Source organism: Malus domestica, chromosome 01 (assembly GCF_042453785.1).
Source record: "Malus domestica chromosome 01, GDT2T_hap1".
Classification (NCBI taxonomy): Eukaryota; Viridiplantae; Streptophyta; class Magnoliopsida; order Rosales; family Rosaceae; genus Malus; species Malus domestica.
The window spans coordinates 30,850,480-30,875,477 of NC_091661.1; the positions used below are offsets into that span (position 1 = coordinate 30,850,480).

Here is a 24,998-nt window from a genome sequence, read left to right on the forward strand (position 1 = left end):
AAATTCATAGAATTGCTAGGTGATGGTGGAACCCTAGTGCCTTTATAAATTGGTATTTAAAAATCTTTCTTCGATTATATTAGTTTTTAATTAAAATTCGATTTTAATTTACCCAATCTCAAACTCTATTTTCTCAAGTTTTAATTCTAAGTATTTTGATTAGGAATTGTTTCTACATAAATTATCCAAATAGTCCTTGAGGAAAACGATCTTGCATGAGCATCTATACTACAACATCCTTGTATTCTTGCAAGTATTTCATGTGATTTTGACCCTATTTGCATAGACGTTAAAAATCCTATCATATATCAAAGGATGATGTTGTGTTAGACTATGCATAGCACAATACTGTTACATCATCAATTAGATCGGATTTGTGGTAGTACGTAACTCTTCAAGAAGGATGATGTTCTGTATTACGTAAGCTAAGGCATGTTTTCTCATCTATTAGATCGGATTTGATTTGGCATTATGCTCCTTTTTCCAGCTTTCCCAAGTTGCTCTAAGATCTGGACCTATATATCCTTCCATAACTCGGAAAACTTCTTCCGTAGTCATACTTTGTGTTTTTCTTAATTCAAAGGCGGCTAATGCACGTCCTTTCCATAATTCAACTGCTTCTCTCCATGCTTGAAGGTCAGTTGATGGTAACATTAACACAGGATGAGCATTGTGTTCTCCTATGTGGCTATACCTGCCTCTAATCCCTGAGGATTCATATTCTCCTCCAACCATTTCCCTCTCGTCTTTGGGATAGACTCTAGGTCTTGGCATAAATGAATTGGCAGAATAAGTAGTTGATCCTTGTCCAGGAATAAATCCTCCTGTATCAACTCCATAACGATCCCCAAAGGATTCTCCTAAAGGACCTTCCGCTTGATATTGCCTAGCGGGCATGGTATATTCAAATTCAGTTGAGTCTTGATAATTTAGATTCATATTTTGTATTGAATCTACCAAAGGACCCATCTGAGTTTGATTAGAAGGACCTAATGGACCTTCTTCAGTTTCATCCAAAATATTGTTTCGATTTCTATTTGCTTAGGCTTATTAGACATCATATCTACAAGCTGTTGTACTTCAACTTTTGTATGCCAAATTGCACAGCAGGCATGTCGAAACTCGTCTTTAAGGTGAAAGGATTCATAGAGTTTGCCGGAATTGCCGATGCTCGTACGTTACCCGTCAGGTGAATGAGGCGCCAAGGCACATAGATGCCGCTCAGCCGTTCAGTAGCCGCTTTGGGACCAGGGGCTAGGTTGTTTCTGCAATAAGGACTGGATCTGGACATCTTACGATATGATGCCACTACGGGCAGCTATGTTGGTACCTGAAAGATATTTGGAAGACTAAAGCTTGAAGAAATCTGGTACGCGCTATCTTAATCTTCTGCAATTAGATCTGTATATGTTTTTACGCATGTTTATTTTGTTTTATTCAAAAAGAGGTTCATCTAATATTCATATTATTATCTGCATAGAAGTACCGAGTAGAACATTAATCATCTTCAGATCGTTTTTAACCTTAAAAAGATTTAAAGTGTTTTTCTGCAAAAGTTTTAGATTCAAAGAAAAGATTATGGAATTACAAAATATTCAAGTCACAAATCAAAATCAATTCCAATTAACACAAGAACATAGTTCTACTAAATTTACAAGCTACAATTGTACCAATAAAAATAATGATCAAAGTACATCCTGTACACATCTTTTCAATTATCCAAAGGATATCTATACCTTGGACAGATGGAAAAGTTTGATCTAATAAAAGAGAAACACAACCCAAAACCCCAAATAAAATTATCCGAAATCCTAAAGATCCGTGAACTCCAGGACGGAAGCCCTTAAATACAATGGCTAGAAGCACACAGCTTATCAGTAAAATTACAACTAGGATCATCCACAACACCAACCGTGCGCCTAGAACAAAGGCAAGCAGAAGCGAATCATCAGAAATCAGATCCCTGCGAGAAAATAGGTTAGAAGCTTACAAGCCATAAAATGACTTCTAAACCCAGTACTTCTAATTCAATAGTCACAGTTGAACGGCCCAAAGCTGTCGACGGACGCATTGATGATAGTAAATATCAAAAAAGCAAAGAAACAGGTATTAAAAGTCTGTTTAAAAAGAAATCTATGGAACCAACTATTAGCTCACTTACTGAGATAATAGATCCAACTCAAGATTTAAAGAAATTTGAACAAGAAGGATTAGAAGGATTAGATCCTCAAAAAATTTACCATCACAATTGGTTTAGAAATGTGTTCTCTGGAAATGCATTAGCATTGCCATTGATAAATAGAGTTTTCTCTAAACTCCCTAATACATTGGGAAGGGAAATTGAAAGCATGTGGAAACAATATTTAACCACATTAACTGAAGAAGAATTGTCTCAAATGACAATACACAAAGCAGTTATATTCATTTCTGATGTGTTAGAAAAGAAATGCACAGAATTAAAAACAAAGTCCGAACTTAAAGGACAACCTTACTGTGAAGATATTTGGACTGCTCAGCAGTATGATAGAGATCCTCACAGGCCTAAATATGTTAAACCTATTAAGAAAAGAAAACCTACTTCTCATACTTCTGCACCAAAGAATCCAAGATCTTCTTCAGGAAGAGGACGAGGACGTGGCAGAGGAAGAAAGGGCACTACAGTTCGTGCTCCTAAAGAAAAGAAAGAAGAAGTCAAAGCAATTACGCAAGGCGAAAGCCAAGCAGCTTATGACTATAATCCTAGAATCACAAGGAGATATGGCATGAGAAGAAGTAATGCTAGATCCCCTTATTTGGATAAATCAAAACATGTCAAGAAATATAACCCGGAGAGAGATACATACAAACCACCTAGATGTTTCTCTTGCAGTGTTGATGGACATGTTTCATTGTTACAAAGTAGCAGCACAATGGAGAGCTTCTCAATAACATCTCCTTCGCACCGTCGAGGTTTCCTTTTTATGGCGACGCCAAGCTGCTTGCAAAGCATAAGCTGCCCTTGGTTTCCATTGCTCCACGCTAAAGCTAGTATTAAGGCTCGAGTGGCGGCGTAGCTCTTTGGTGAAAAGCCACCAGAATTTAGAGACTACCGTCTTCAACTGCTGTGCCCTTAGAACAAACACCTCAACTTCCGTTTGCGCCTTGACAGTTTCAGCTGACAAGGGGAAGTTAGATAAGCTGGCACAGTTGATCAGCACCCAATCGAAAAGCTCTTCTCCATAGAAGTCACCTTTGCCAAGAAATCTTACCCTAGCAGTAGCAGAGGCGGTGTAAGTCAATAGCTTACCACGTGTGACGAAGAGCATCTCAGCAAGTGGCTCTCCCTCATGAAAAATGATGCTGTTCTTCGCGTACAGCACTGGCGTGAGATGTTTGCAGATAGCTTCCAACAGTTGTTCATCCATGGTTTGAAGTATTGGCACTTCTTTGAGTGGACCTGAGCAGAGATGCCATTTTATATCCTTACAAAGTTCCACGGGTAGAAGGTGAAGAAAATTCTCCATGTCAATGTGTATATTTTCTTTCAGTATGTGTTTCATGGATTGCCAAATCCGTGCCTTTAGACTCCGAGGAAGTGAATGGAAATACATCCACAATTCTATTTCTGGTTTCTTTAATCTCATTTCCTCCGATCTTGCAATTTTTGACAGCACATATTTCTGTGTGACAAGTGATAACCAAAAGGCTGCTCATCAGGTTTACACCAATAGATTATCAGATAAATTAGATTATCTGATAAACCAATGCGCAATCAGTCATTTGATAATTAGATAAAGAACTAGGAGGGAATGGTTTATCACCAACCTGCAGATTTCCAGCAAGAATTGCAAGTAGCACCAAGCCGGATATTGAAACAATAACTGAAAAGTTTATCTCCCATACGTAGGCAGTAGTGGGTTTGAGGCTTTGGCCGAGGGAGCTGCAATAACACGATACAACTAAACATATAAGAGGATATTCTCAAAAGTGCTTAATCCAGAAGCAGTAAGAAATCCTTAGATTCTCTCAATAGTAGGATAATTTGGATAAGTAATAACCTTAGATTTTGTATCCCCCACCAGAAGCAGTAAGAAATCCTTTTTACAAAAGGAGTTGAATCCAGAACTATAGATTCAAGGGCATCAGAGTATATTCCAGAATTCATTGTGTTTGTAGAGCAAGAGTCGTCTGCGAATGCTTTAGCTGCAAATGTGTCATCGCAAAATAAATAGCAGTGCGCACCTCCATGATATTCGCAGGCTTCTCCCCAGCACTTTGTTATTCTTTCTATAGAAAAAAAATACCAGAAGGCTCCTATAACCTACGTACAGAACCAGAAAATTGGTATACAGAACAACAAAAGCGTTTCAGATGTCGAAGGACTGATTCTTTATATCAAAATGGTCTCTCAAGCATCACCCGAATTAGAAATGGTTATGGAACTTACATGACCGGCAAGCATAAAAAGAAAGAGATTAGCCCATGCAGATTCGGCAAGGATGCTAGAAGTAGAACCCCTTAGAGCTACTTTTAACGAGGAGCCGATTCGAAATACCCTTAGCAGATATTGAAGGACAAACATATTTTTCGATACACTTGCGACAAAGAAAGCCCTCGAATGTTTAATTTTTGGAATGACAGCAAAAATTAGCACCTGGACAGATCAGAGCAAGCTTATACGCTAGCATACCTTGTAAATATTATAGCTCAACTATATATAAAATGGTTTTCCATACCTGTGGAAGTGGAAGAATTATAAGCATGTCGAGTAGTAGGTACATCAACAAATATTTCCGTGCTCTTGCCCGAGTCTCTGCAACCGATTCGCCTTGTCGAGAGTCTTGAAAAGAATGAGAAACAATGCTTGCACGGAATTGAAAAATGATATGAAATATATAAAAGAAATCGATGCTGAAACGCAGAAGCGCGGTTACGGTACCCAGTGTTTTGTCCAGGGTAAGGCAATTCTGCTCGTTGTTAACCGTAAGGAGGTAAAAGAACAAAGGATCGGTTGAGAGAGCGATAACACAGAAAACTAAAAGTATATGATTCCACCTCTGCAGGACGAACTCCCGTAAATCAAGAAGCTTTTTCTTGGGGAATTTTTTCAGTGCTTCCCTAATATTCTTTGGGAATTTTTCTGCAGCATTTTTTTCTAAGTCACAGTGAAGTAGCCTGAATTATACAACATATTACAAACAGAAATTGGCTTAGAACTTTTATCCTAAAAATTTAAAATGGCAAACATAAAAAGGATAGCATTCGCTTACCGCGGAATTTGAACCTCCATGGCCATTTGCCAGTGCCACAAATTTTAACCTAGCAGATTATTTGCCGGGAGACTCGAAATCGAGGGAAGAAGAAAGAAGTAAAATGATCAAGTGTCGGAAAGGTTTCATGAAAACCAGTTGAGTTCCAAGAAATGCAATAGTTGGAAGTAAAAAGTTGAAGCAGCGGAGCCGGCCAAGTCAAGGGAGCCGGCCAAGGCCATGGATCCAATTCACACACGGGTCCTTCACACACACATTGTCAAAGAAACCTCCAGGAGCTTTCATTTTTCACAAGTCAACCAATCCAAGTCACCTAGTTAGGGGTTGAATTTGGATCCTCGCTGGATCCTTTTTCTGAGGATTTCGGGAATTCGTGAATCGTGTTCGTTTATCGTACATCGTACGATTATAAATTATTTTAAATACTTTTATTTAAAATTATATACAAATAGTACTTGATAAAAATTGACTGCACAATATACAATGAACAGACATTTTACGGATCCCCAAGATCCTCACCAAAAAGATTCAGAGAGGATCTTGTTGGGGTGTAGTTTGGTCTAGCTCTACCCTAAAAGTGGAATCGGAATTAGAAAATATCAACAGTTCGATTTGGTGCGGTTTTGCTTAAATTTATTACTAAAATAGTCCTGATTCGGTTTACGACAGCTCCAGTTCAGTTTATGTTGGTTTACAGTTCCGAATACTAAATCATTTGAATCTTACAAACATAAATTTAGAGCACATAAAAAAGTCAAAGAATTTTATAGTATAGTAATTGGATCACATAACGAAGAACAGGCATCATCAATCATAAAAAATTATGAACTACAGTTGAAAGAGATTTAAAAGTTAAATGGCACCAAAACTATACAAAGTTAACTCTCTCTTCTCTGTGAGAGACCTTCTTCCCCCCCCCCCCCGTTTTGGTGAGGGTCTTTCTCTTGCCCACCTTCTTCGACGCTGACTCTAGCTTCGGCTAGAGTTGGTCGCCCCTTCTCCCTTCCTCCTCCTGTTTTCTCCTCATTTTCCCTTCTCTGCTAGTTCTTCTTTCTTCTATATTTCTTCTTCTTCTTCTTCTTTTCTTTTTGCTTCTTCCGATGCTTCTCCCTTTTCTCCCCTGCTCTCATTTCCGATCTGGCCATTTCTTCCTACCCCCAGTGGCGTTCCTCCTTGTTCATCTCTGCTCCGATTTGCAGCAGTTTCAAAACTGCGATTTGTTGCGGTACTTTGAGATGGTGTGTAGAGTTCCGGTGGTCCCACCTGCTCGGGTGTTCAACACCACCACCTTCTCACTGTCTCTGCCTTTTCTGGCAGTGTTGTTCATGGGTTGCCACGAACTTCATCTTGATAATTGGCTTCTTCCGACCACTTGCTGGCTATCCTTTCTTTGTGGTTGTGCTCGGGATGTTCATTGAGGTGAGATGCTGCATTTACTCTGGCGATGCTTGGCTATGGACGAGGACTTGTCGGATCGAGATCGGCGACGACTGGTGTAGAACTTTTTGGTGTTTGTGGTCTTTTGTGCGTTTTGGGCTTCAACTTATGGTTGACCCTTTGTAGTTTGTTTTTTGGGCCCGTATTTTGCTTGTTTATTTGTGTTGTTTGGGCCTTGGGTTTGCTTATATGTATGGTTTAGTTTGTAATAAAAGTGAAGAAGTCTTTTTCCAAAAAAAAAAAAACTTTATAAAGTTAATGAATATTATTCATATCAACAATTCACAAAACAAAAACACATAACTAACAAATTTGGCTCACCAAACCTATTATGGTTTACTAATTTAACAATCTAAAAACAAAGACCGAAGCACTTTTATTATGAAACATGATCAAACGGTTGAAATTCAGAAATTTTTTAAAACCCAATTAATTATTTATATTTACAGTTCGGTTCAGTTCTAAGCGGTTCCGCCAACATGAAAATCGAAATCGAAACTGCATTGAACGGTTCGGTCTAGTTCTTGAACCTAAGTTGATTTTTTTTTGTCAACACTATCTTTTACAGTTTATCTTATAGTTGTTCTATTCGATTTTGCGATTCCACGATTTTTATACTCACCCGTACAACCAGTTTAATGATTCTGATGATTTGAGCTTATGCTTCGTCTTTCTATGCCCTCTTCTCGGTTGCCAATCGATGATTGACCTTGATTTGGCTACTCTGGTGGGAGCGAGGTGATAGCGGTACTGTATTTGATGTTGTCGATTGTGATTCGAAATAGCAACCAACATTTGCCATGTCTCCTCATAATTTAGATAAATTTAGCACATATTATCTATCATTTGTCCAAAGATAAAAATCTAAAATTTAAATTTGCATAGCTCATGAGTATATAATTGAAGAAAGTGATCAGCAAACTCATTTTCTCCTCACATACACTTATTTATTTTTGACATTTGAATTCGATAAATTAAGTAAATCGAGATAAAAAGACAAACAAAATTATGTAATGAGTGTGCAAAATCATTTTGAGATTTTAATTGCGTAAAACTACTTTTAATGTGATTAATAAAAAATAAATTAATCCAACTTCTTAGAGCATCTCCAACCGATACATTAAAACAACAACATTTCTTCCAACCGAAATGTTATAAGTTGACATGGATTGGTTGCATTGGGCGTCAAATGCTTTTAATTTAAGTTAGGAAATACTCATGTTATATCCCTGCTAAGTGGTAAGAAATAGAACGGAAATAAGCAATACGTAGAGGCAGTAACAGTAACGACTGACCTCCTTCCACTCTAAATATATTGCTTACTTAAATGCGGGAGATTCATTTCAACACAACCTCCTTCCACTCTTCTTCCTCAATCCGCCCATCACTTCTTATCTGCGTTATAGGTCCACGGAAAAAAAAACAAAAAGAGGTGTGTGAATAGCATACTCCTAAATATATATATAAATATATATATGTATATATGAATTCGCATCTTATTCACAATCATTTCAATGACATTCATCCGTGAGTACCAGATCAGATTCGTGCAAAAGTGCCAGCACATCTCCTTCGATCAACAGTGACAGGACAGAAATGCCCCTGATTTCTTCTTTTCACTTTTCAACAGTTAAAAGTCGGTTTCGCCCATTTGATCTAGGCGTTGATCATCGCTGGGTTCTCTCTTTCGACTGGGTTGCTTGCTTTACCTTTCATTTTTCACTTTTCTGTTTCGCAACTCTCTCACAAATCTCTTATCCTATCTCTCTCGATCTCACCCTCCCTTGCTCTCCAACCATGCGTTCTTTCTCTCACAACACACCCACAAAGGAAACCCTGGTTTTTGTTGTTCTAGGAATTTTGTTTGCGGCTTCCATATTCGGAGGAAGAGTCGATCCTTGGAAACCCAGATGTCTCGACGTTTTGTCAAAACCCCTCAAATTTGTTTCGACCGTTTTATCTCGATCTCACAATCGCCAGCGCAAGACTTTGAGAATATCGGTCTTTATTTTCGTCTCCAACCCCGGAGTTCAGACTGGCTTTCCGACGAATTTTTAGTCCAATCTGGGCACACCATGCCTTGAAATCACGGCCAGGTACATCGTATGGGAATTATATATGAGTTTCTGAGATGGGAAAAAGGATTTACACATGGTCTTTATAGATTTGGAAAAAGCGTATGATAGGGTCCCAAGAGACATTCTTTGGAGGATTTTAGAGAAGAAAGAAGTACGAGTAGCATATATCCAAGCTATAAAGGATATGTATGAAGGAGCAAAGACTGCCGTAAGAACTCATGAAGGACAAACCGAAAGCTTTCCCATAACTGTAGGATTACATCAAGGCTCATCCTTAAGTCCTTACCTTTTTGCGTTGGTAATGGATGAGTTAACAGGACATATTCAAGATGATATTCCTTGGTGTATGCTTTTCGCAGACGATATAGTGTTGATAGATGAAACTCAGGAAGGGGTAAATGCAAAGCTTAACCTTTGGAGAGAAGTGTTGGAATCTAAAGGTCTTCACCTAAGCCGATCAAAGACAGAATATATGGAGTGCAAGTTCAGTGCTAATGGAGGCCAAAACGAGTTAGGGGTGAGGATCGGAGATCAAGAAATACCAAAGAGCGACTGTTTTCGTTACCTAGGATCTATCTTGCAAAAGAACGGAGAATTAGATGGAGATCTCAACCATAGAATACAAGCTGGATGGATGAAGTGGAAGAGTGCATCCGGCGTGTTGTGTGACCGCCGTATGCCACTGAACCTCAAGGGAAAATTTTATAGGACGGCAATAAGGCCGGCGATGCTGTATGGCACAGAATGTTGGGCGGTGAAGCATCAACACGTACACAAAATGGGTGTAGCGGAGATGAGGATGCTTCGTTGGATGTGTGGGCACACGAGAAAGGATAAGATTAGGAATGAGGATATCCGGGGTAAAGTAGGAGTAGCCGAAATTGAAGGAAATATGAGAGAAAATCGGTTACGGTGGTTTGGACATGTGCAAAGAAGGCCTACTGACGCTCCGATTAGAAGATGCGACTATGGGACAGAGGTTCAGGGCCGAAGGGGTAGAGGAAGACCTAGGAAAACTTTGGAAGAGACTCTAAGAAAAGACTTAGAGTACTTGGATCTAACGAAGGACATGACACAGGACTGAGCACAATGGCGTTCTAAGATTCATTTAGTCGATCCCACTCAGTGACTTGGATTTTCCAAGTCTCCAACCGAGAAGTTTTCCTCACTCGGGAAATTAAGGGAACACTACCTCAACCTACATGCTCCACTCACAAAGCTTCAACATACAAGCTTCAACAAAAGAAAATTCAAAGAACTTAGCGAAGAAGGCTTTGGTGTATTTCACACAATACGTTGAAATGAAGGAAAGCTTATTTATTGATATCCCCGATAAGTTACAAATATGTACATATACATGAGTCAAAATAAACAAACAAGAGGGAGCCTTCACAAAGGTTGCTTAGGATAAGTCTTAGCAGTCGGTAGAGCCCCAGAAATAGAAGGCACCGGAGGGGGATCATTCTGAGCCTCAGTACTGGACAGAACCCTAGAATGAGGAGGCATCAGAGGTTGATCATTTGGAGCTTCATTACGCGATACAGCCCCAGAAGACGACGGCAATAAATGCCTTTGGAATAAACCCACAAATCTCTGATGATCAAGTAAAACCTGACCATCAGATTCCTTCATTTGGTCAAGCTTCCTCTTCATGTTTGTAGCATAGTCATGTGCGAGCCGGTGCAACTGTTTATTCTCATGCTTGAGCCCTCTAATCTCCTGTTTGAGACTCATCACTTCAGCCGCCATTGATTCAACTTGGCGGGTTCGAGCAAATAGGCGTTGGGCCATATTAGACACAGAACCTGCACACTGAACACTGAGAGCCAGAGAATCCTTAACAGCTAACTCATCAGACCGTTTAGAAAGTAGTCTGTTATCTTTGGGAGTGAGAAGGTTCCTGGACACCACCGCAGCGGTCATATCATTCTTCATCACGGAATCCCCAACGGTAAGAGGACCAGTAGGGGAGACGAAGAATGGGCGCCATATGTTGTCTGGAGAAGGCAGGGCTGCCTCTTCAACAAGGTTCAAGTCAAAACGACGGTCGGAGGGGCCAGACATTTTCAAAGGTGTTGAAGAGAGAAGAGGTCGGACAAATCAAGATCTTAGAAGTGCAGGAATGGAGCTTCTACTGGTGGAAATTCAAGTGTGTTTTGGAACTTAATGTCAGCCCCTATAAAAATCTGCACTCGACGGAGCTTCAGAAATCGAAGAGGCGCCTGCTCAGAAATCGAAAAGGCGTTTGCTTTCTCAAAAGCTGGGCTGCTCAGAGACCACGAGGGTCGATCTCAGAAATCGAAGAGGCGTTTGCTTTCTCAAAAGCTGGGCTGCTCAAAGACCACAAAGGCCGATCTCAGAAATCGAAGAGGCGCTTGCTTTCTCAAAAGCTGGGCTGCTCAGAGACCACGATGGCCGATCTCAGAAATCGAAGAGGCACCTACTTTTCCAGCCTTGTCAGCACCTGTCACACGCACACTCAGCTTTGCGGAAATTATGGGCATTCTGTCGAAGACTTCTGGTGAAGTAGAAAGCACATGAATCTTACTGTTCAACCACCCACTTCTCATACGCAACAGTAGCTCATGGGTACCACAGATAACTTTGCCAAAGTTCTCTGTCAAAGTTGAGACACGTGAAGCTTGCAGCTCCCACTACATCGCTCTGACCAAGAAGGGTAAAAGAATAGCAAAGAAACAGCACTAACAAAGTTTAGACACATAAATTTTGAAGGTCTAGCTACCATATTATTACCCACAAGGGTAAAGGAACAGTACCACTGCTGGATAATTGGAAAGTCCCTGTGTGTCAACCTCTGTGCTTCGTGGCAAGGTAGACTAGCAACATGCCCAACCTTTACTCACATTCAAGAAAACACTCCCAACAAGATTACTTGCTCCAAAATCGAAGAGGCACCGTCCTCCGAATCTCGAGAGCCAGACTCCCAACATGACTACTTTCTCAAAAATCGAAGAGAGGGTAAAGGAACAGTACCATTGCTGGATAATTGGAAAGTCCCTGTGTGTCAACCTCTGTGCTTCGTGGAAAGGTAGACTAGCAAACATGCCCAACCTTTACTTACATTCGAGAAAACACTCCCAACAAGATTGCTTGCTCCAAAATCGAAGAGGCACCGCCCCCCGAATCTCGAGAGCCAGACTCCCAACATGATTACTTTCTCAAAAATCGAAGAGACACCGCTCTCCGAATCTCGAGAGCCAGACCCCCAGCATGATTGCTTTCTCAAAAATCGAAGAGGCATCGTTCTCCGAATCTCGAGAGCCAGATCCCCGATAGGATTGCTTGTTCAAAAACCGAAGAGGCACCACTTTCCCAACTTCAAGAGCCGGATCTCCTTGGATAAAGCTTGTCTGTAATCTTCACACGCAACATCAGCTTTCCAGATACCACAGACCACTTTTTCAAAGTGCTCTGACAGAGTTAAAACATGTGAAGCTGACAGCTCCCACTACCGTGCTATGACCAAGCAGGGTAAAGGAATAACATTACTACTTGTTGTTAGGGAGACTCCTATATATGTCGACCTCCATCCCCAACGGACAGGCAGACCTGCAAAAATGCTCAACCCTTCCTTATATCTGAGAGGGCACTTCCAACGAAGCCTTTCGAAATATTCAGCTTTCTTTCCCCCCGATAATACCTCTACAAACAAGCTATACTAGAGCAAGAATATCTCATATCATCAGGGTTAAAAGCAAGAGTATCCCATATCATGCTTTTTCCCTATCTTTTCCTTTGGCCTTGTTCTTACCTGCAAGACAAGGAGAAAGAGAGCAATCAGTCAGCACTTGGAATCAAGCTTCCAGCCAGGAACTGACTGCCTGGAACCCCTTACCTGATTACTTACCTGGCATTGCTCTCGAGTACTCATCTTTAACATCTTATGCTTCAAGGGAAGATACCGCATCTGCCTGAGGAACAGGTAGGGCAAGTGAGAAGGATACAAGGAAGCATGTGGAGACAAGCGTAACAGCACACGTGCCGATACATCCACTACTCTGTCAAAAGCAAAAGTATCCCATATCAGCAGGGTCGAACGTACTCTAGATTTGAGGGACTTGTTTTGACCCTCAAATTCTTCAGTCGGCCTTATACTCTGGAGGAAACCAGAAAACCCTCCAGCTCAATTCAAGAATAAGTCTGTGGAAAGTTACTTCTTCAAAAGCAAAAGTATCCCATATCATCTCTTCTCATTTTTCTTCTCTTCTCATTTTTCTTCTCTTTATCCTTCATGCTGCCTGCAAGATATGGAGAATGTGAACAATTAGTCGGAGCTCTGATTGCTTACCTTGTCTGTCACCTCTTTCAGCAGATCCCCTAGCTCGGCGACTTGGGGACTCCTACTACATGGTTTGTATCGCGCTTGACCAAGCCTGAAACTACAAGTAAGATTCAAGTGAAATTGATACATTACCTTGTGCATCTCCACCAGTTAAAGATACCACCCCTGGATGGAGGAAGAGTAATTCCAGAGAAGGTGCCACATCTACCTATGAGACAGATAAGGCAAGTCAAGACGATACCACACTCCGATACTTAGAAGTTTCGTGATTACGAGATCATTCTCCCACAATATTTCCTAATGTCATTTGTACTAAATCATTCACTTGTACTCACTAAAGGAGAGCTTGAACCTATGTACGGGTGTAAACCCTTCACAATTAATGAGAACTCCTCTATTCCGTGGACGTAGCCAATCTGGGTGAACCACGTACATCTTGTGTTTGCTTTCCTATCTCTATCCATCTATATACTTATCCACACTAATGACCTGAGCAATCTAGCGAAGATCACAAAAAGCGACCGTTTTCTCTACCTAGGATCTATCTTGCAAGAGAACGGAGAATTAGATGAAGATCTCAACCATAGAATACAAGCTGGATGGATGAAGTGTAAGAGTGCATCCGGCGTGTTGTGTGACCGTCGTAGGCCACTGAAGCTCAAGGGAAAATTTTATAGGACGGCAATAAGGCCAGCGATGTTGTATGGCACAAAATGTTGGGCGGTGAAGCATCAACACGTACACAAAATGGGTGTAGTGGAGATGAGGATGCTTCGTGGGATGTGTGGGCACACGAGAAAGGATAAGATTGGGAATGAGGATATCCGAGGTAAAGTAGGAGTAGCCAAAATTGAAGGAAAGATGAGAGAAAATCTGTTCCGGTGATTTGGACATGTGCAAAGAAGGCCTACTGACGCTCCGGTTCGAAGATGTGACTACGGGACAGAGGTTCAGGGCCGAAGGGGTAGAGGAAGATCTAGGAAAACTTTGGAAGAGACTCTAAGAAAAGACTTAGAGTACTTGGATCTAACGGAGGACATGACACAAAACCGAGCGCAATGGCGTTCTAGGATTCATATAGCCGACCCCACTTAGTGGGAAAAGGCTTTGTTGTTGTTGTTGTTGTTGTCTCAGGAACAGTTTGAAGGATTAAAATGTGGCAGTGAGATTGCACTCTTCACTACTTTGTAAGTTCGACTGACTCATCCTATAAGAATTGTTTCGGTTTGTGTTTGCTGTTTCCATTCAATGTAATCCCTCTTCTCATTTACGTTTTCAAAATTGTTTTCTTTTAAGTTGCGCAATGTTTATATTTTTCGCCATGATGGTAGTTTTAGGGTCTATGATTTCATTTTTGGTGATGAATGTCCATTAATAGCTATTAATTTATTTATTTATTTAGATCTTGCAAGTTCGAGGCATTGGTGATGGAGATAAATTTGTTGCAATTTACAAATCATTTGAGCAGACGTTTCCTGATTGTAAAATGGTTTTACCAAGTCTTCTTCCTTATAGGTAATAGATCTTGGGTTGAATTCGTTTGCTTCATAGACAATTTCTGAAATTCTTTTACTATTTCTCACCTGATTTCAGTCAACAATGCTAAGCAAAATGAAAACAAACCAATTAGATTAAAGAATGCTACTCATGTTCCTTATTGTAGATAGTGTTGTAAGTACATTTTCCACATGTATATAAGTAGTATGGCTTATCATACATACATTTAAAACTTTATACATGTTTTGTACAGTTTGAAAACCTGCAGCACTGTGCGGGTACTCTTGCTAGTAAAATTTACTTGTTACAAAGTAGCAGCACAATGGAGAGCTTCTCAATAATTAACTTGTCCTTCGCACCGTCGAGGTTTCCTTTTTATGGCGACGCCAAGCTGCTTGCAAAGCATAAGCTGCCCTTGGTTTCCATTGCTCCACGTTAAAGCTAGTATTAAGGCTCGAGTGGTGGCGTTGCTCTTTGGTGAAAAGCCACCAGAATTTAAAGACTACCGTCTTCAATTGCTGCGCCCTTAGAACAAACACTTCAACTTCCGTTTGCGCCTTGACAGTTTCAGTTGACAAGGGGAAGTTAGATAAGCTGGCAAGGTGGATCAGCACCCAATCGAAAAGCTCTTCTCCATAGAAGTCACCTTTGCCAAGAAATCTTACCCTAGCAGTAGCAGAGGCGGTGTAAGTCAATAGCTTACCGCATGTGACGAAGAGCATCTCAGCAAGTGGCTCTCCCTCATGAAAAATGATGCTGTTCTTCGCGTACAGCACCGGCGTGAGATGTTTGCAGATGGCGAACAACAGTTGCTCGTCCATGGTTTGAAGTATTGGCACTTCTCTGAGTGGACCTGAGCAGAGATGCCATTTTATATCCTTACAAAGTTCCACGGGAAGAAGGTGAAGAAAATTCTCATTGCGTATGTTTTCTTTCAGTTTGTGTTTCATGGATTGCCAAATCCGCGCCTTAAGACTCCGCGGAAGTGAATGGTAATACATCCACAATTCTATTTCTTGTTCCTTCGATCTCATTTCCTCCGATCTCGCAACTTTTGACAGCAAATATTTCTGTGTGACAAGCGACAACAAAAGGCTGCTCATCAGGTTTACATAAGTAAATTAGATTATCTGATAAACCAATACGCAATCGGTCATTTGATAATTAGATAAAGAACTAGGAGGGAATGGTTTAGCACCAACCTGCAGATTTCCAGCAAGAATTGCAATTACCACCAAGCCAGATATCGAAACAAGTAGTGAAAAGTATACCTCCCATACGTCGATTGTAGCGGGCTTGAGGCCTTGGCCGAGGGAACTGCATAACACGTTACAACAAAACATATAAGAGGAGATCCTCAAAATTGTTGAATCCAAAAGCAGTATAAAAGAGATTCTCTCAAAAGTAGGATAATTTGGATAAGCAAAACCTTAGATTTTGTATCCCCCACCAGAAGCAGTAAGAAATCCTTTTTACAAAAGGAGTTGAATCCAGAACTACAAATTTAAGGGCATCAGAGTATATTCCAAATTTCATTGTGTCTGTAGAGCAAGAGTCGTATGCGAATGCTTTAGCTTCAAATGTGTCATCGCAATATAAATAACAATGCGCATCTCCATGCGATTCACAGACTTGTCGCCAGCACGTTGCTATTCTTCCTAAAGAGAAAAAATACCAAAAGGCTCCAGCAACCTACGTACAGAACCAGAAAATTGGAATATAGAAGAACAAAAGTGTTTCAGAATGTTGAAGAACTGATTAGAAAGGAAAATGATAGGGAGACCATCTTTTTAGACCATATTTTGTAAAACACATGATGTGGCGGTTGATGATTGAATTCCTTCTATATATCAAAATGGTTATGGAACTTACATGACCCGCAAGCATAAAAAGAAAGAGATCAGGCCATGCAGATTCGGCGAAGATGCTAGAACCCCTTAGAGATACTTTTAACAAAGAGACGATTCGAAAAGCCCTTAGCAGATATTGAAACATAAACATCAAGATCAATAGATTTGTTTCACCGGAAACGCTCGAGTTATTTCGTTTTGGAAAGACAGCAAAAACTAGCTCCTGGACATATCAGAGCAAGCATATAAGCTAGCATACCTTGTAAATATTATAGCTTAACTATATATAAAACGGCTTTCCATACCTGTGGAAATGGAAGAATCATAAGCCCGTCGAGTAGCAGGTACAACGACAAATATTTCCGTGCTCTTGCCCGAGTCTCTGCAACCGATTCGCCTTGTCGAGAGGCTTGAAAAGAATGAGCAACAATGCTTGCACGGTATTGAAAAATGATATGAAATATATAAAAGAAATCGATGCTGAAACGCAGAAGCGCAGTTACGGTCCCCAATGTTTTGTCCAGGGTAAGGCAATTCTGCTCGTTGTTAACCGTAAGGAGGTAAAAGAACAAAGGATCGGTTGAGAGAGCGATAACACAGAAAACTAAAAGTATCTGATTCCACCTCTGCAGGACGAACTCCCGTAAATCAAGACGCTTTTTCATGGGGAATTTTTTCTGTGCTTCCCTAATATTCTTTGGGAATTTTTCTGCAGCATTTTTTTCTAAGTCACAGTGATGTACCCTGAATTATACAACATTTACAAACAGAAATTGGCTTAGAACTTTTACCCTTAAAATTCAAAATGGCAAACATAAAAAGGATAGCATTCGCTTACCGCGGAATTTGAACCACCATGGCCATTTGCCAGTGCCTCAAATTCTAACCTAGCAGATTATTTGCCGGGATAAAGAAAAGAAACGACTCGAAAACTAGGGAAGAAGAAAGAAGTAAAATGATCAAGTGTCAGAAAGGTTTCATGAAAACCGGTTGAATTCCAAGAAATGCAATATGTTGGACGTAGGAAGCAGCAGCAACAGCGACCCTAAGAAGTGCTAAAACAGACTAGTTCCTTCAAGTCAACAGACCCATTCAAGGGCATGGATCCAGTTTACACAGTATTCTCAAAGAAACTTCGAGGAGATTTCATTCCTCACAAGGCAACAAATAAAGTCAACCAGTCTTCTGAGTCTGATGACTTGGGCTTATGACATTAATTATCGTTTAATTTTTAAATGTGGTTGTTGAAAGTTTTGAGACTCTTGTCCCACATTGGAGAAAAAAAGATTCACAAGGACATTTATATAGATTTAATGCTTTAATCTAGTAATTACAACATGGGCTATTTGGAAATGGATTGAAGGCTTAGGCCTTATGGTTGTGTGGATTAGGCTTGTATATTATAGCCTAAATACAATTAATATTAATTAATCAAGACAAGGGCCTTGGGCCTTGGAATTTAAAATTAATCTGATTCATTAATTTTAATTTTCGGATTAAGTTTTTAATTAATTTATTAATTAAAAACGTTTTGATTAAAAGACACAGCTCTTAGAAAGAGTTGTGTACCTTCAATTACACTGAACAGGTATTTGAAAGGGTGTGAAACAACTTATATATTTGCAATCACAGTTTCCAAATGGATTATCTTTTCTTGTTCCTTTCATCTGTACGAATTTCTAGAGAGTAAACACACAAAAAGCAAATTCGCTAGAGTTCTAGAATCCAGTGCGGATTGTAGAATTAGATAGTTGAATCCTGGTCGAGCAGACGTCGAAGAACCACAAGCACAAGAGTAGGACGAAAATACTGTTCGAAGGACGTAGCTTTTACGCTAACCTCTACCTTCTGTAATCAAGTTAGTAACATTAATTTCTGTATTCATTGTATAATTTTCATTTTGCACAACAAGTATATTTTGGTTAATAAAATAGTAGAATTTCTGTTATTTTGTTTATTTCTGAATTGTTCTCCAACAATGGTTTCATCTAAAAAATTTTGGATGCTTGTACAAGGTGATCCTTCAAGGATGAATTTTTGGATCCGTCATTGGTTCAACTTCGCATTGACAAGAAGAAGAATTCAAACTGACCGCACTGCTTTGACCAATTTGCTTAACATGCATCTGCTTAATTCAAAGTTCACATACACTTTTGTGTGTGTGATATTAAAGGACGATCGCTCACATGCACATCTGAACATCTGGTTCTAGGACGTTGATTATAAAAGTTAAAACTAAGAGCATGCTTAACTTATTAGCTATACTTATGCTTGAAGTAATTAGAAGAATCAATTTCGCTTCGAAGGATCGGCTTGCATACATAACTCTATGAAAAAGTCTTTATCACCGAACATTTGATGTTGAAGAAGCATTACAACTACAAAGGGAGATAAAAAGTAAAAAGGATTGGAATGACTATGTGATCTGCACTGCACATATATGGACAGACTATACACTTATCTTTGCCAACCCTAGAGTTGAAGAACCAGTTAAGACCTTGACGATAGCATGAATGCATGCAACTCCAAGAATGGCTTATATATATTCGTCAGCAGTTCTGTTACACCCCACCCCTATTTTATTTAAAAATGGTTTTTAGTTTTTAATTGGTGAGCCTAAGGGGCCCACCCTTGATTTTTTTGTCCCCCGAGTCTCTCTTATCTCTTCCCTCTCAGTCATCTTTTTCTTCCTTTTCCCCGTGCTCTCTCTCTCTCTGCACTCTCCTTCTGCCCGAGCTCCACACACATACACACACACACACACACACACACACACACACACACACACACACACACACACACACACACACACACACACACACACCCACACGCACCCATCTGCATTTCCTGCTCGAGGAAGACACCACCATCATCATCAGAACCTCTGCAGTTTTTTTTCTCTCTCTCTCTCCTATTGCTGTAGGGACGACGAAACCCCAGAAACCTCCGGCGAGGTTTTCTTAATTTTTCGGTTAGGTGAGCCTTGAACTTCCTTCTTTTCGTTCTAGATTGAAGTATGAATGTGTTTTAAATGGGTTTTATTGCGTTGTTGTTGAGGTTTTAGAACGAAATCAGTTTGGGGGAAAGCACACCCATCTCTGGCGAACCCGTGTGAGTCGAGGGATTTTCCGGTCGCCTCCAGCCGTTCTACGGAAAAAGGAAGGTATAAAATTGCTTCCTTTGTCTTGTGCTTCATTTTGGTACCTAGATCGAAGCCTAGGGTCGTTGTTTGCAGTCGGTCGGAGTTGTAGAAGCTTCGGCGTTCTTCTCCGGTGCACCCAGGTCTTTCAGGGCGTTTCCAAAACACTCGAGCCTTAGGCCCGTGGTGAGCTCAGCCTAAAACCCTTTTTCCCTTCAGTTTAGTTATTTAATTTTGGTTGTTTTAATTGTTTTAAGACCCAAAGGTCTTCGGGCCGTTCCTAATAGGCCATTCGGCCCGTTCTTTCTTCGACCCAAAAACCCTTGGCTTCCAGCCTTAGGGCCAGGAGGAACTCGGGCCTCAAGCCCATTAAGCCCATCTTCTTTTTATTTAAAGTAATTGTTTTAAAAACCCTTAGGGCCCTTGGGCCACTTCTATTAAGGGCTTTAAGCCCAAACCCTAAAAACCCAACATCCTAAACCTATTTCCCTAAACCCTCTAAACCCAAAACCCTTAGGGCCTATTCGACCCAACCCAAATCCAAGCCTAGTCTGACCCTTTGACCAGTTGACTCTGACTGTTGACTCGGTCAACGGTCAGCGTTGACTCGGTCAACAGTCGGAGTTGACTTTGACTGGTCAACGGTCAACGTTGACTTTTCAGGGTTTCGTCCGGGACCCTTCTTAGGCTAATTTCGACGTCCTGGACCCGTTTTTGAAGTCCGTTTTCCTAAATTCAATCATTTGAATAGAGTTTGACTAAACGTAACCTTTTATATGAATAGGTGCAATTATTAGTTGTGATTCCGTTATTCCTTTTTGGTACAACTGTACACCATCTGTGTACGGTGAGTGGACCCCTTCTAAAATTACATGATTTCATAGTTTAATTGCATAAATAAATAGCATGCCTTACGAGTTTATGACTAATTGTACCCTTTATGTGCTTAGGGGCAATTATTGCAACGTTTCCGTCTTCGCTAGTGGTGTATCTTTTGGCAGCTAAATACTGTGAGTGGACCACCTTCGAAAATTGCATGTTTTATTGATAGAATTGCATAATTTAATAGCATGCCTTGCAGAATTATTGATTTGAGGAATACTTTACAGGAAGCATGATGATTTAATTATGATTGATTATATATATATTTTTTGAACTATTTTCATTATATTGTATTTTCTATAGAACCCTCATTCTGGTAGACTATCTGATCGATGACGATAGGATGCTAAGGATGTGTTCCAAATGACTTTCGAACACCTCTTCGTAGTATAGAGGATCGATGAATTTATTCTACGAAGTTGTATTTTAGAGATGAATTATGTTTTGTGGGTACCTAGTGAACACTATGCCGCCTAGGGCGAGGATCTGGTGTTGGCATTGAGGCCGGGAGAAATAATCCCTAGCGAAAGGTCGAGGGACACGGAGACAGGCATTGGGCCGGGAGGGAGATATCTCTGGCTACGGGCACAGAGACTAAGGTGCAGGCATTGGGCCGGGAGTATTATTATTCAGTGCACTCACTAGCAGCACAACTTGTGTTATGCTTCCTGATATGATTTCTGATATGATTTTCTAAGATTGATTTGCAGATGGATATATGAATTGTTTTATGGCATGCCAGAGTTTTCTGAAAAGCTTATCACTTATTATTCTAGTAGTTTTCATTATTAAACTGTGGGGGTTAGTATGTTCATAACTGTTTTCGTACTATGTATGTATATAAACTTGGTCCACTCACCCTTGTTTTGCGCCCCCATTCAGGAATTTGAATCAAGGCATATAATCCTGGCATCAAGGTACTTCCGCAGCGGCATTTCCGAGTCCTCTCGGGGTAGGACCCACTCCTTTGTTCATTCAATCTTATCTTAATTCTTGTTAGTGACTAGGTTTAGTTGTATGCTCTGAACACGTTCCTAAATTGTTAATTCATTGTTTTTTTTTTAATTCATAACCCGTATTTATTCCTTATTCTCAGCTTTTGCATTTAATAAATGGCTTTCGTCACCCTCGGGTGTCGGCCAGCACGTGCCTATCCTGGTATTTGGGTAATATCAGGGTCGGGGCGTGTCATGAATTTCTGGAAGCTAAACATGTGTTACAACGAAGGGTTATAAAGATCTTTATTAAAACTTTGATTTCAAGCCCATTCACTCTGATTTGTTTTTCATCCCTCCATGTTTTATTAGCAGAGCTTTCTTATCGACGAGGATTCGTGGCAAATCTTAGTATTGGAGATTACCTATAATGGTATGATTCACAATTCACTCTACTGTACTCTACTTATGCTCTGACATCACGTGTGAAATGAGTTCATTCCCGCTCACAGCGCACTCCTAATTAGGCACGTTTAAGTTTAAAATTATTCACATTTTCCACATCACTACACTTTATAACTTCGTCACATTACAGGTGTCGACCAGCACAGCTTGATTCGGAATCCTACTGAACTTTCCAGGTCGGGGTGTGTCACCCCTAGCCTTCCAAGCTAACGATGCGGGTTCGATTACTGCTACCCGCTTTTGCTTTATTTTTTATGAAATTAATAAGATAAGAAATAAGAAAATGATTAAAGGATTTGGAGAATCCAGATAAAAGAGATACGAAGAGCATCCTAATCCGATATTTGTGAGTTGTGGCTCTCTCGAATACAAATTATCGACAATTCCAACCAAAAAATGTTTATAATATCGACTAACCATCATTGCTCACGCAATACTTTTCACGTGGGATTTAAAATACTAAATATTTGTAATAATTGCTTAATAAAAAGACAATTTTGGATTCAAACGTACAAACCTAATTGAAAAGATATTATTCAGGTATAACCAAAAGAACAAAAAAAATATTTAAGTGGGATTTTCTTTTTCAATTTCAGAAATAGAAAGCCAGAAAATAATTGGGAGAGATTTGGAGTGCAAATTTATGATAGTCCTACATTCTTACAAATTTTAAAAAGAAGAATTTTGTTAGTGTGACGTTATTTATTCACTTATTTTATCTTTCACACAATCATTGTTAATTTATGTCTTTTAATCTTCTTTAATTATTCGTTTCGACGATTAAAAATCCAGAAGTCTGTGTAAAATGTAAAAAAAAAAGGTGTAAATATCACCATACTTTAATTAAATCATGATAAATTAATAAAACAATCGAAAGAAAATAACCCCACCCAAGATAGATTTTTCAAATAAAAATAAAATATTTAAAATACCAATAATTTAAAAAAAAAATTTGTTGCACGCATTAGAGTTTGACGAGAGGTTAGTAAAAAATAAATTCTAAATTCCAAAAAAATAAAGAAAAGAAAACGGTTGAAACTGGAAATAAAAAAAGATAAAAAGCAGCCATATTCCCGGGAAGCACGCGGGCACAAATTCACTTTTCGGTCATCGGCGAACTTAAGCACCGTTGCGAATTGCAACCGCAGAGAGCGAGAGAGAGAGAGCACAAAATATTTTAGTTCACGGGAGTGGGATCCAGGCCACAAGACTTTGTTCATCTGCCTAATCACAAACTTTGTTGGACTTCCTCTCTCTCTCCCCGTCTCTGTCCGAACGCCTGTCTCAAAATCTATAATTTAATCACGACGGAGTGTTCGACTCACTTGACTCGGAGACCCACTGACTCACTTCCTACGCATTTCCGAGAACCTTCGTCTTCTTCTTCTTTTGCTTCTTCTTCCTCTCTAATCAATCAATCTCTCTCTCTCTCTCTGTCACTGATTGAATATCCAGCACGAAAAGCTATATGGGTCTTGGGAGATAATCACAAGGAGAAGCTTCTGTTTGGGTTCTTCCGCCATGGACAATCTGTTCACTTAGTCGCTCTCAGACTTTATTGTTTGGTGACGTCTGATTGTAGACATTGAAATTTCGGTGGCATAAATGTTAGCCATTGCATTAAGATTACATTTGTAAACATTGAAATTTTGGTGAAATAAATGTTGACCATTGTATTAAAATTACAACATTCATTCACTTCACCTACATCATACACTAAGTTCACCTACAACATCCACCAAGTTTCACCTACAAACATCCACCAAGTTTCACCTACAACATCCACCAAAATTCACCTACAACATCCACCAAAACAAATGGATGGTGGTGATTTGTTCCCAAAGCCTATAAATAGGCTCCTCCATCAAAGAATCAAGAACCAATTCACAAATACATTTCTCTACTTCCAAAATGGAAGAGAATACTCCCCACACATACAAAATTTTTGAAGCTTTGAAACTCTAAAGCTTTCAAGCATCCAACCTCCCAAATTCAAGCAAATCCTGAAGGATCAAGAAAGCCCTCTTCGTTCTTCGTCAAATCCTCCTTCAAGATCAAGCCCTAACGGCCCTTGAAGAAATTTCTCCTTCAAGATCAAGCCCCAACGGCCCTTGAAGAACTTCCACCAATTCAAGATCAAACATCGACGGCTCTTGAAGAAAGTGTTCAACAAATCCACACAACTGTTCATCCTAAGATCAAGCCCCGACGACCCTTTTGGATCAACAACATCACCAAATCCACATAACTGTTCATCCTAAGATCAAGCCCCAACGGCCCTTTGGATCAACAACATCAACAAATCCACACAATTGTTCATCCTAAGATCAAGCCCCAACGGCCCTTTGGATCAATAACATCAACAAATCCACACAACTGTTCATCCTAAGATCAAGCCCCGACGGCCCTTTGGATTAACAACATCAACAAATCCACACATCCAACCGTTCTTCAAGATCAAGCCCAAAAGCCCTTGAAGATCCGTTCATCACCGTTATTCAAGATCAAACCTTAACGGCCCTTGAAGAAACACTCATCCTCAAGATCAAGCCCCAACGGCTCCTTGAAGATCCGCTCAAATCCACCTTCAAAGATCAAGCCCACGGCCCCTTGAAGAAACTTCTAACAGTTCATCCAAGATCAAGCCTCGACGGCCCTTGGATCAACGAAACATCCACAAATCAACACCTTACGGAGATCGAATCAGATGATCAAATTTGAGAGAGATTGTAACCCAAAATCATCAAACACAAATATTATTTTGTGCACGTTGTTCTTGTCTCTTTCGTTTCAGGAATTTTCCGTGTTCACAATTTGGCACGCCCAGTGAGATAATCTCTACCTCTAATCTCTTTCTCCGTTCAAGGAATCCAAACACACCTTAAAGTCAATGGCATCAGGCAAGGGACAAGCCGTTCTCGCAATCACTGAGGGAAGGATCCTAAGCACTTCTGCCGCAAATGGACAATCCATTGGCGCCACAACCGCTCCTCAATATGCCACTTCAAAGTTGGTGCCGCTAAAAGAGCAAAGGGAGCATCAAAGGTGTGAGTCTGTCATCAACCTGACCTCGCTGGGGGCACCGAAGCATGCTGCTGAGGCACACAAGATGACATCCCAAAATAACCAACGACGTTCTTCGTCAGCATCTTGGATGTCTAGA

At 40.1% G+C, this 24,998-nt stretch overlaps 2 protein-coding genes and 2 long non-coding RNA genes across 14 annotated transcripts; 2 read left to right on the forward strand and 2 right to left on the reverse strand.

Moving 5' to 3' along the window:
• Positions 1-1,107: 1,107 nt before the first annotated feature.
• On the forward strand, positions 1,108-3,601 carry LOC139198365 (uncharacterized). Its single transcript, XR_011583799.1, has 2 exons — positions 1,108-1,369; positions 2,870-3,601. It is a non-coding gene; the product is annotated as an uncharacterized lncRNA (long non-coding RNA).
• Positions 1,595-5,576, reverse strand: LOC103417875 (cyclic nucleotide-gated ion channel 1-like). Of its 8 annotated transcripts, none has more exons than XR_011583798.1 (8): positions 5,250-5,548; positions 4,716-5,154; positions 4,427-4,633; positions 4,038-4,300; positions 3,805-3,919; positions 2,851-3,659; positions 2,579-2,670; positions 1,595-1,963 (listed from the first exon to the last, which is right to left on the reverse strand). XR_011583798.1 is itself a non-coding variant. In XM_070826990.1 (6 exons), the coding sequence occupies exons 1-6, from the start codon at positions 5,273-5,275 to the stop codon at positions 2,922-2,924; spliced, it is 1,788 nt and encodes a 595-aa protein (XP_070683091.1). In that variant the 5' UTR covers positions 5,276-5,548; the 3' UTR covers positions 1,595-2,921. The 8 variants fall into 8 exon arrangements, 1 of the variants encoding a protein (XP_070683091.1); XR_011583790.1 differs by having other exon boundaries at positions 2,844-3,659; XR_011583794.1 differs by lacking the exon at positions 2,579-2,670 and having other exon boundaries at positions 2,844-3,659; positions 5,250-5,576.
• Positions 5,577-8,438: 2,862 nt separating this feature from the next.
• Positions 8,439-15,268, forward strand: LOC108174172 (uncharacterized). 3 transcript variants are annotated; one of them, XR_011583808.1, is made up of 4 exons: positions 8,441-8,782; positions 14,202-14,254; positions 14,470-14,582; positions 14,818-15,243. It is a non-coding gene; the product is annotated as an uncharacterized lncRNA (long non-coding RNA). The 3 variants fall into 3 exon arrangements; XR_011583807.1 differs by having other exon boundaries at positions 8,528-8,789; positions 14,818-15,268; XR_011583809.1 differs by lacking the exon at positions 14,470-14,582 and having other exon boundaries at positions 8,439-8,782.
• On the reverse strand, positions 14,694-17,664 carry LOC103443593 (cyclic nucleotide-gated ion channel 1-like). Of its 2 annotated transcripts, XM_008382470.4 has the most exons (6): positions 17,253-17,664; positions 16,720-17,158; positions 16,437-16,637; positions 15,994-16,256; positions 15,767-15,881; positions 14,694-15,634 (listed from the first exon to the last, which is right to left on the reverse strand). In XM_008382470.4, the coding sequence occupies exons 1-6, from the start codon at positions 17,276-17,278 to the stop codon at positions 14,906-14,908; spliced, it is 1,773 nt and encodes a 590-aa protein (XP_008380692.2). In that variant the 5' UTR covers positions 17,279-17,664; the 3' UTR covers positions 14,694-14,905. The 2 variants fall into 2 exon arrangements, with proteins under 2 accessions (XP_008380692.2, XP_008380700.2); XM_008382478.4 differs by lacking the exon at positions 16,437-16,637 and having other exon boundaries at positions 17,253-17,481.
• Positions 17,665-24,998: the final 7,334 nt, after the last annotated feature.

What these genes read in the sequence shown, in the direction of transcription:
- LOC103417875 (XM_070826990.1), bottom strand. Translation starts at nt 5,275, where the DNA reads ATGGCCATGGAGGTTCAAATTCCGCG. An exon ending in ATGGAGGTTCAAATTCCGCG is followed by an intron (nt 5,155 to 5,249) that starts GTAAGCGAATGC and finishes TGTATAATTCAG; the next exon opens with GCTACTTCACTGTGACTTAG. An exon ending in TAATTCTTCCACTTCCACAG is followed by an intron (nt 4,634 to 4,715) that starts GTATGGAAAACC and finishes TGATCTGTCCAG; the next exon opens with GTGCTAATTTTTGCTGTCAT.
- LOC103443593 (XM_008382470.4), bottom strand. Translation starts at nt 17,278, where the DNA reads ATGGCCATGGTGGTTCAAATTCCGCG. An exon ending in TGATTCTTCCATTTCCACAG is followed by an intron (nt 16,638 to 16,719) that starts GTATGGAAAGCC and finishes TGATATGTCCAG; the next exon opens with GAGCTAGTTTTTGCTGTCTT. An exon ending in TGGGGGATACAAAATCTAAG is followed by an intron (nt 15,882 to 15,993) that starts GTTTTGCTTATC and finishes CGTGTTATGCAG; the next exon opens with TTCCCTCGGCCAAGGCCTCA.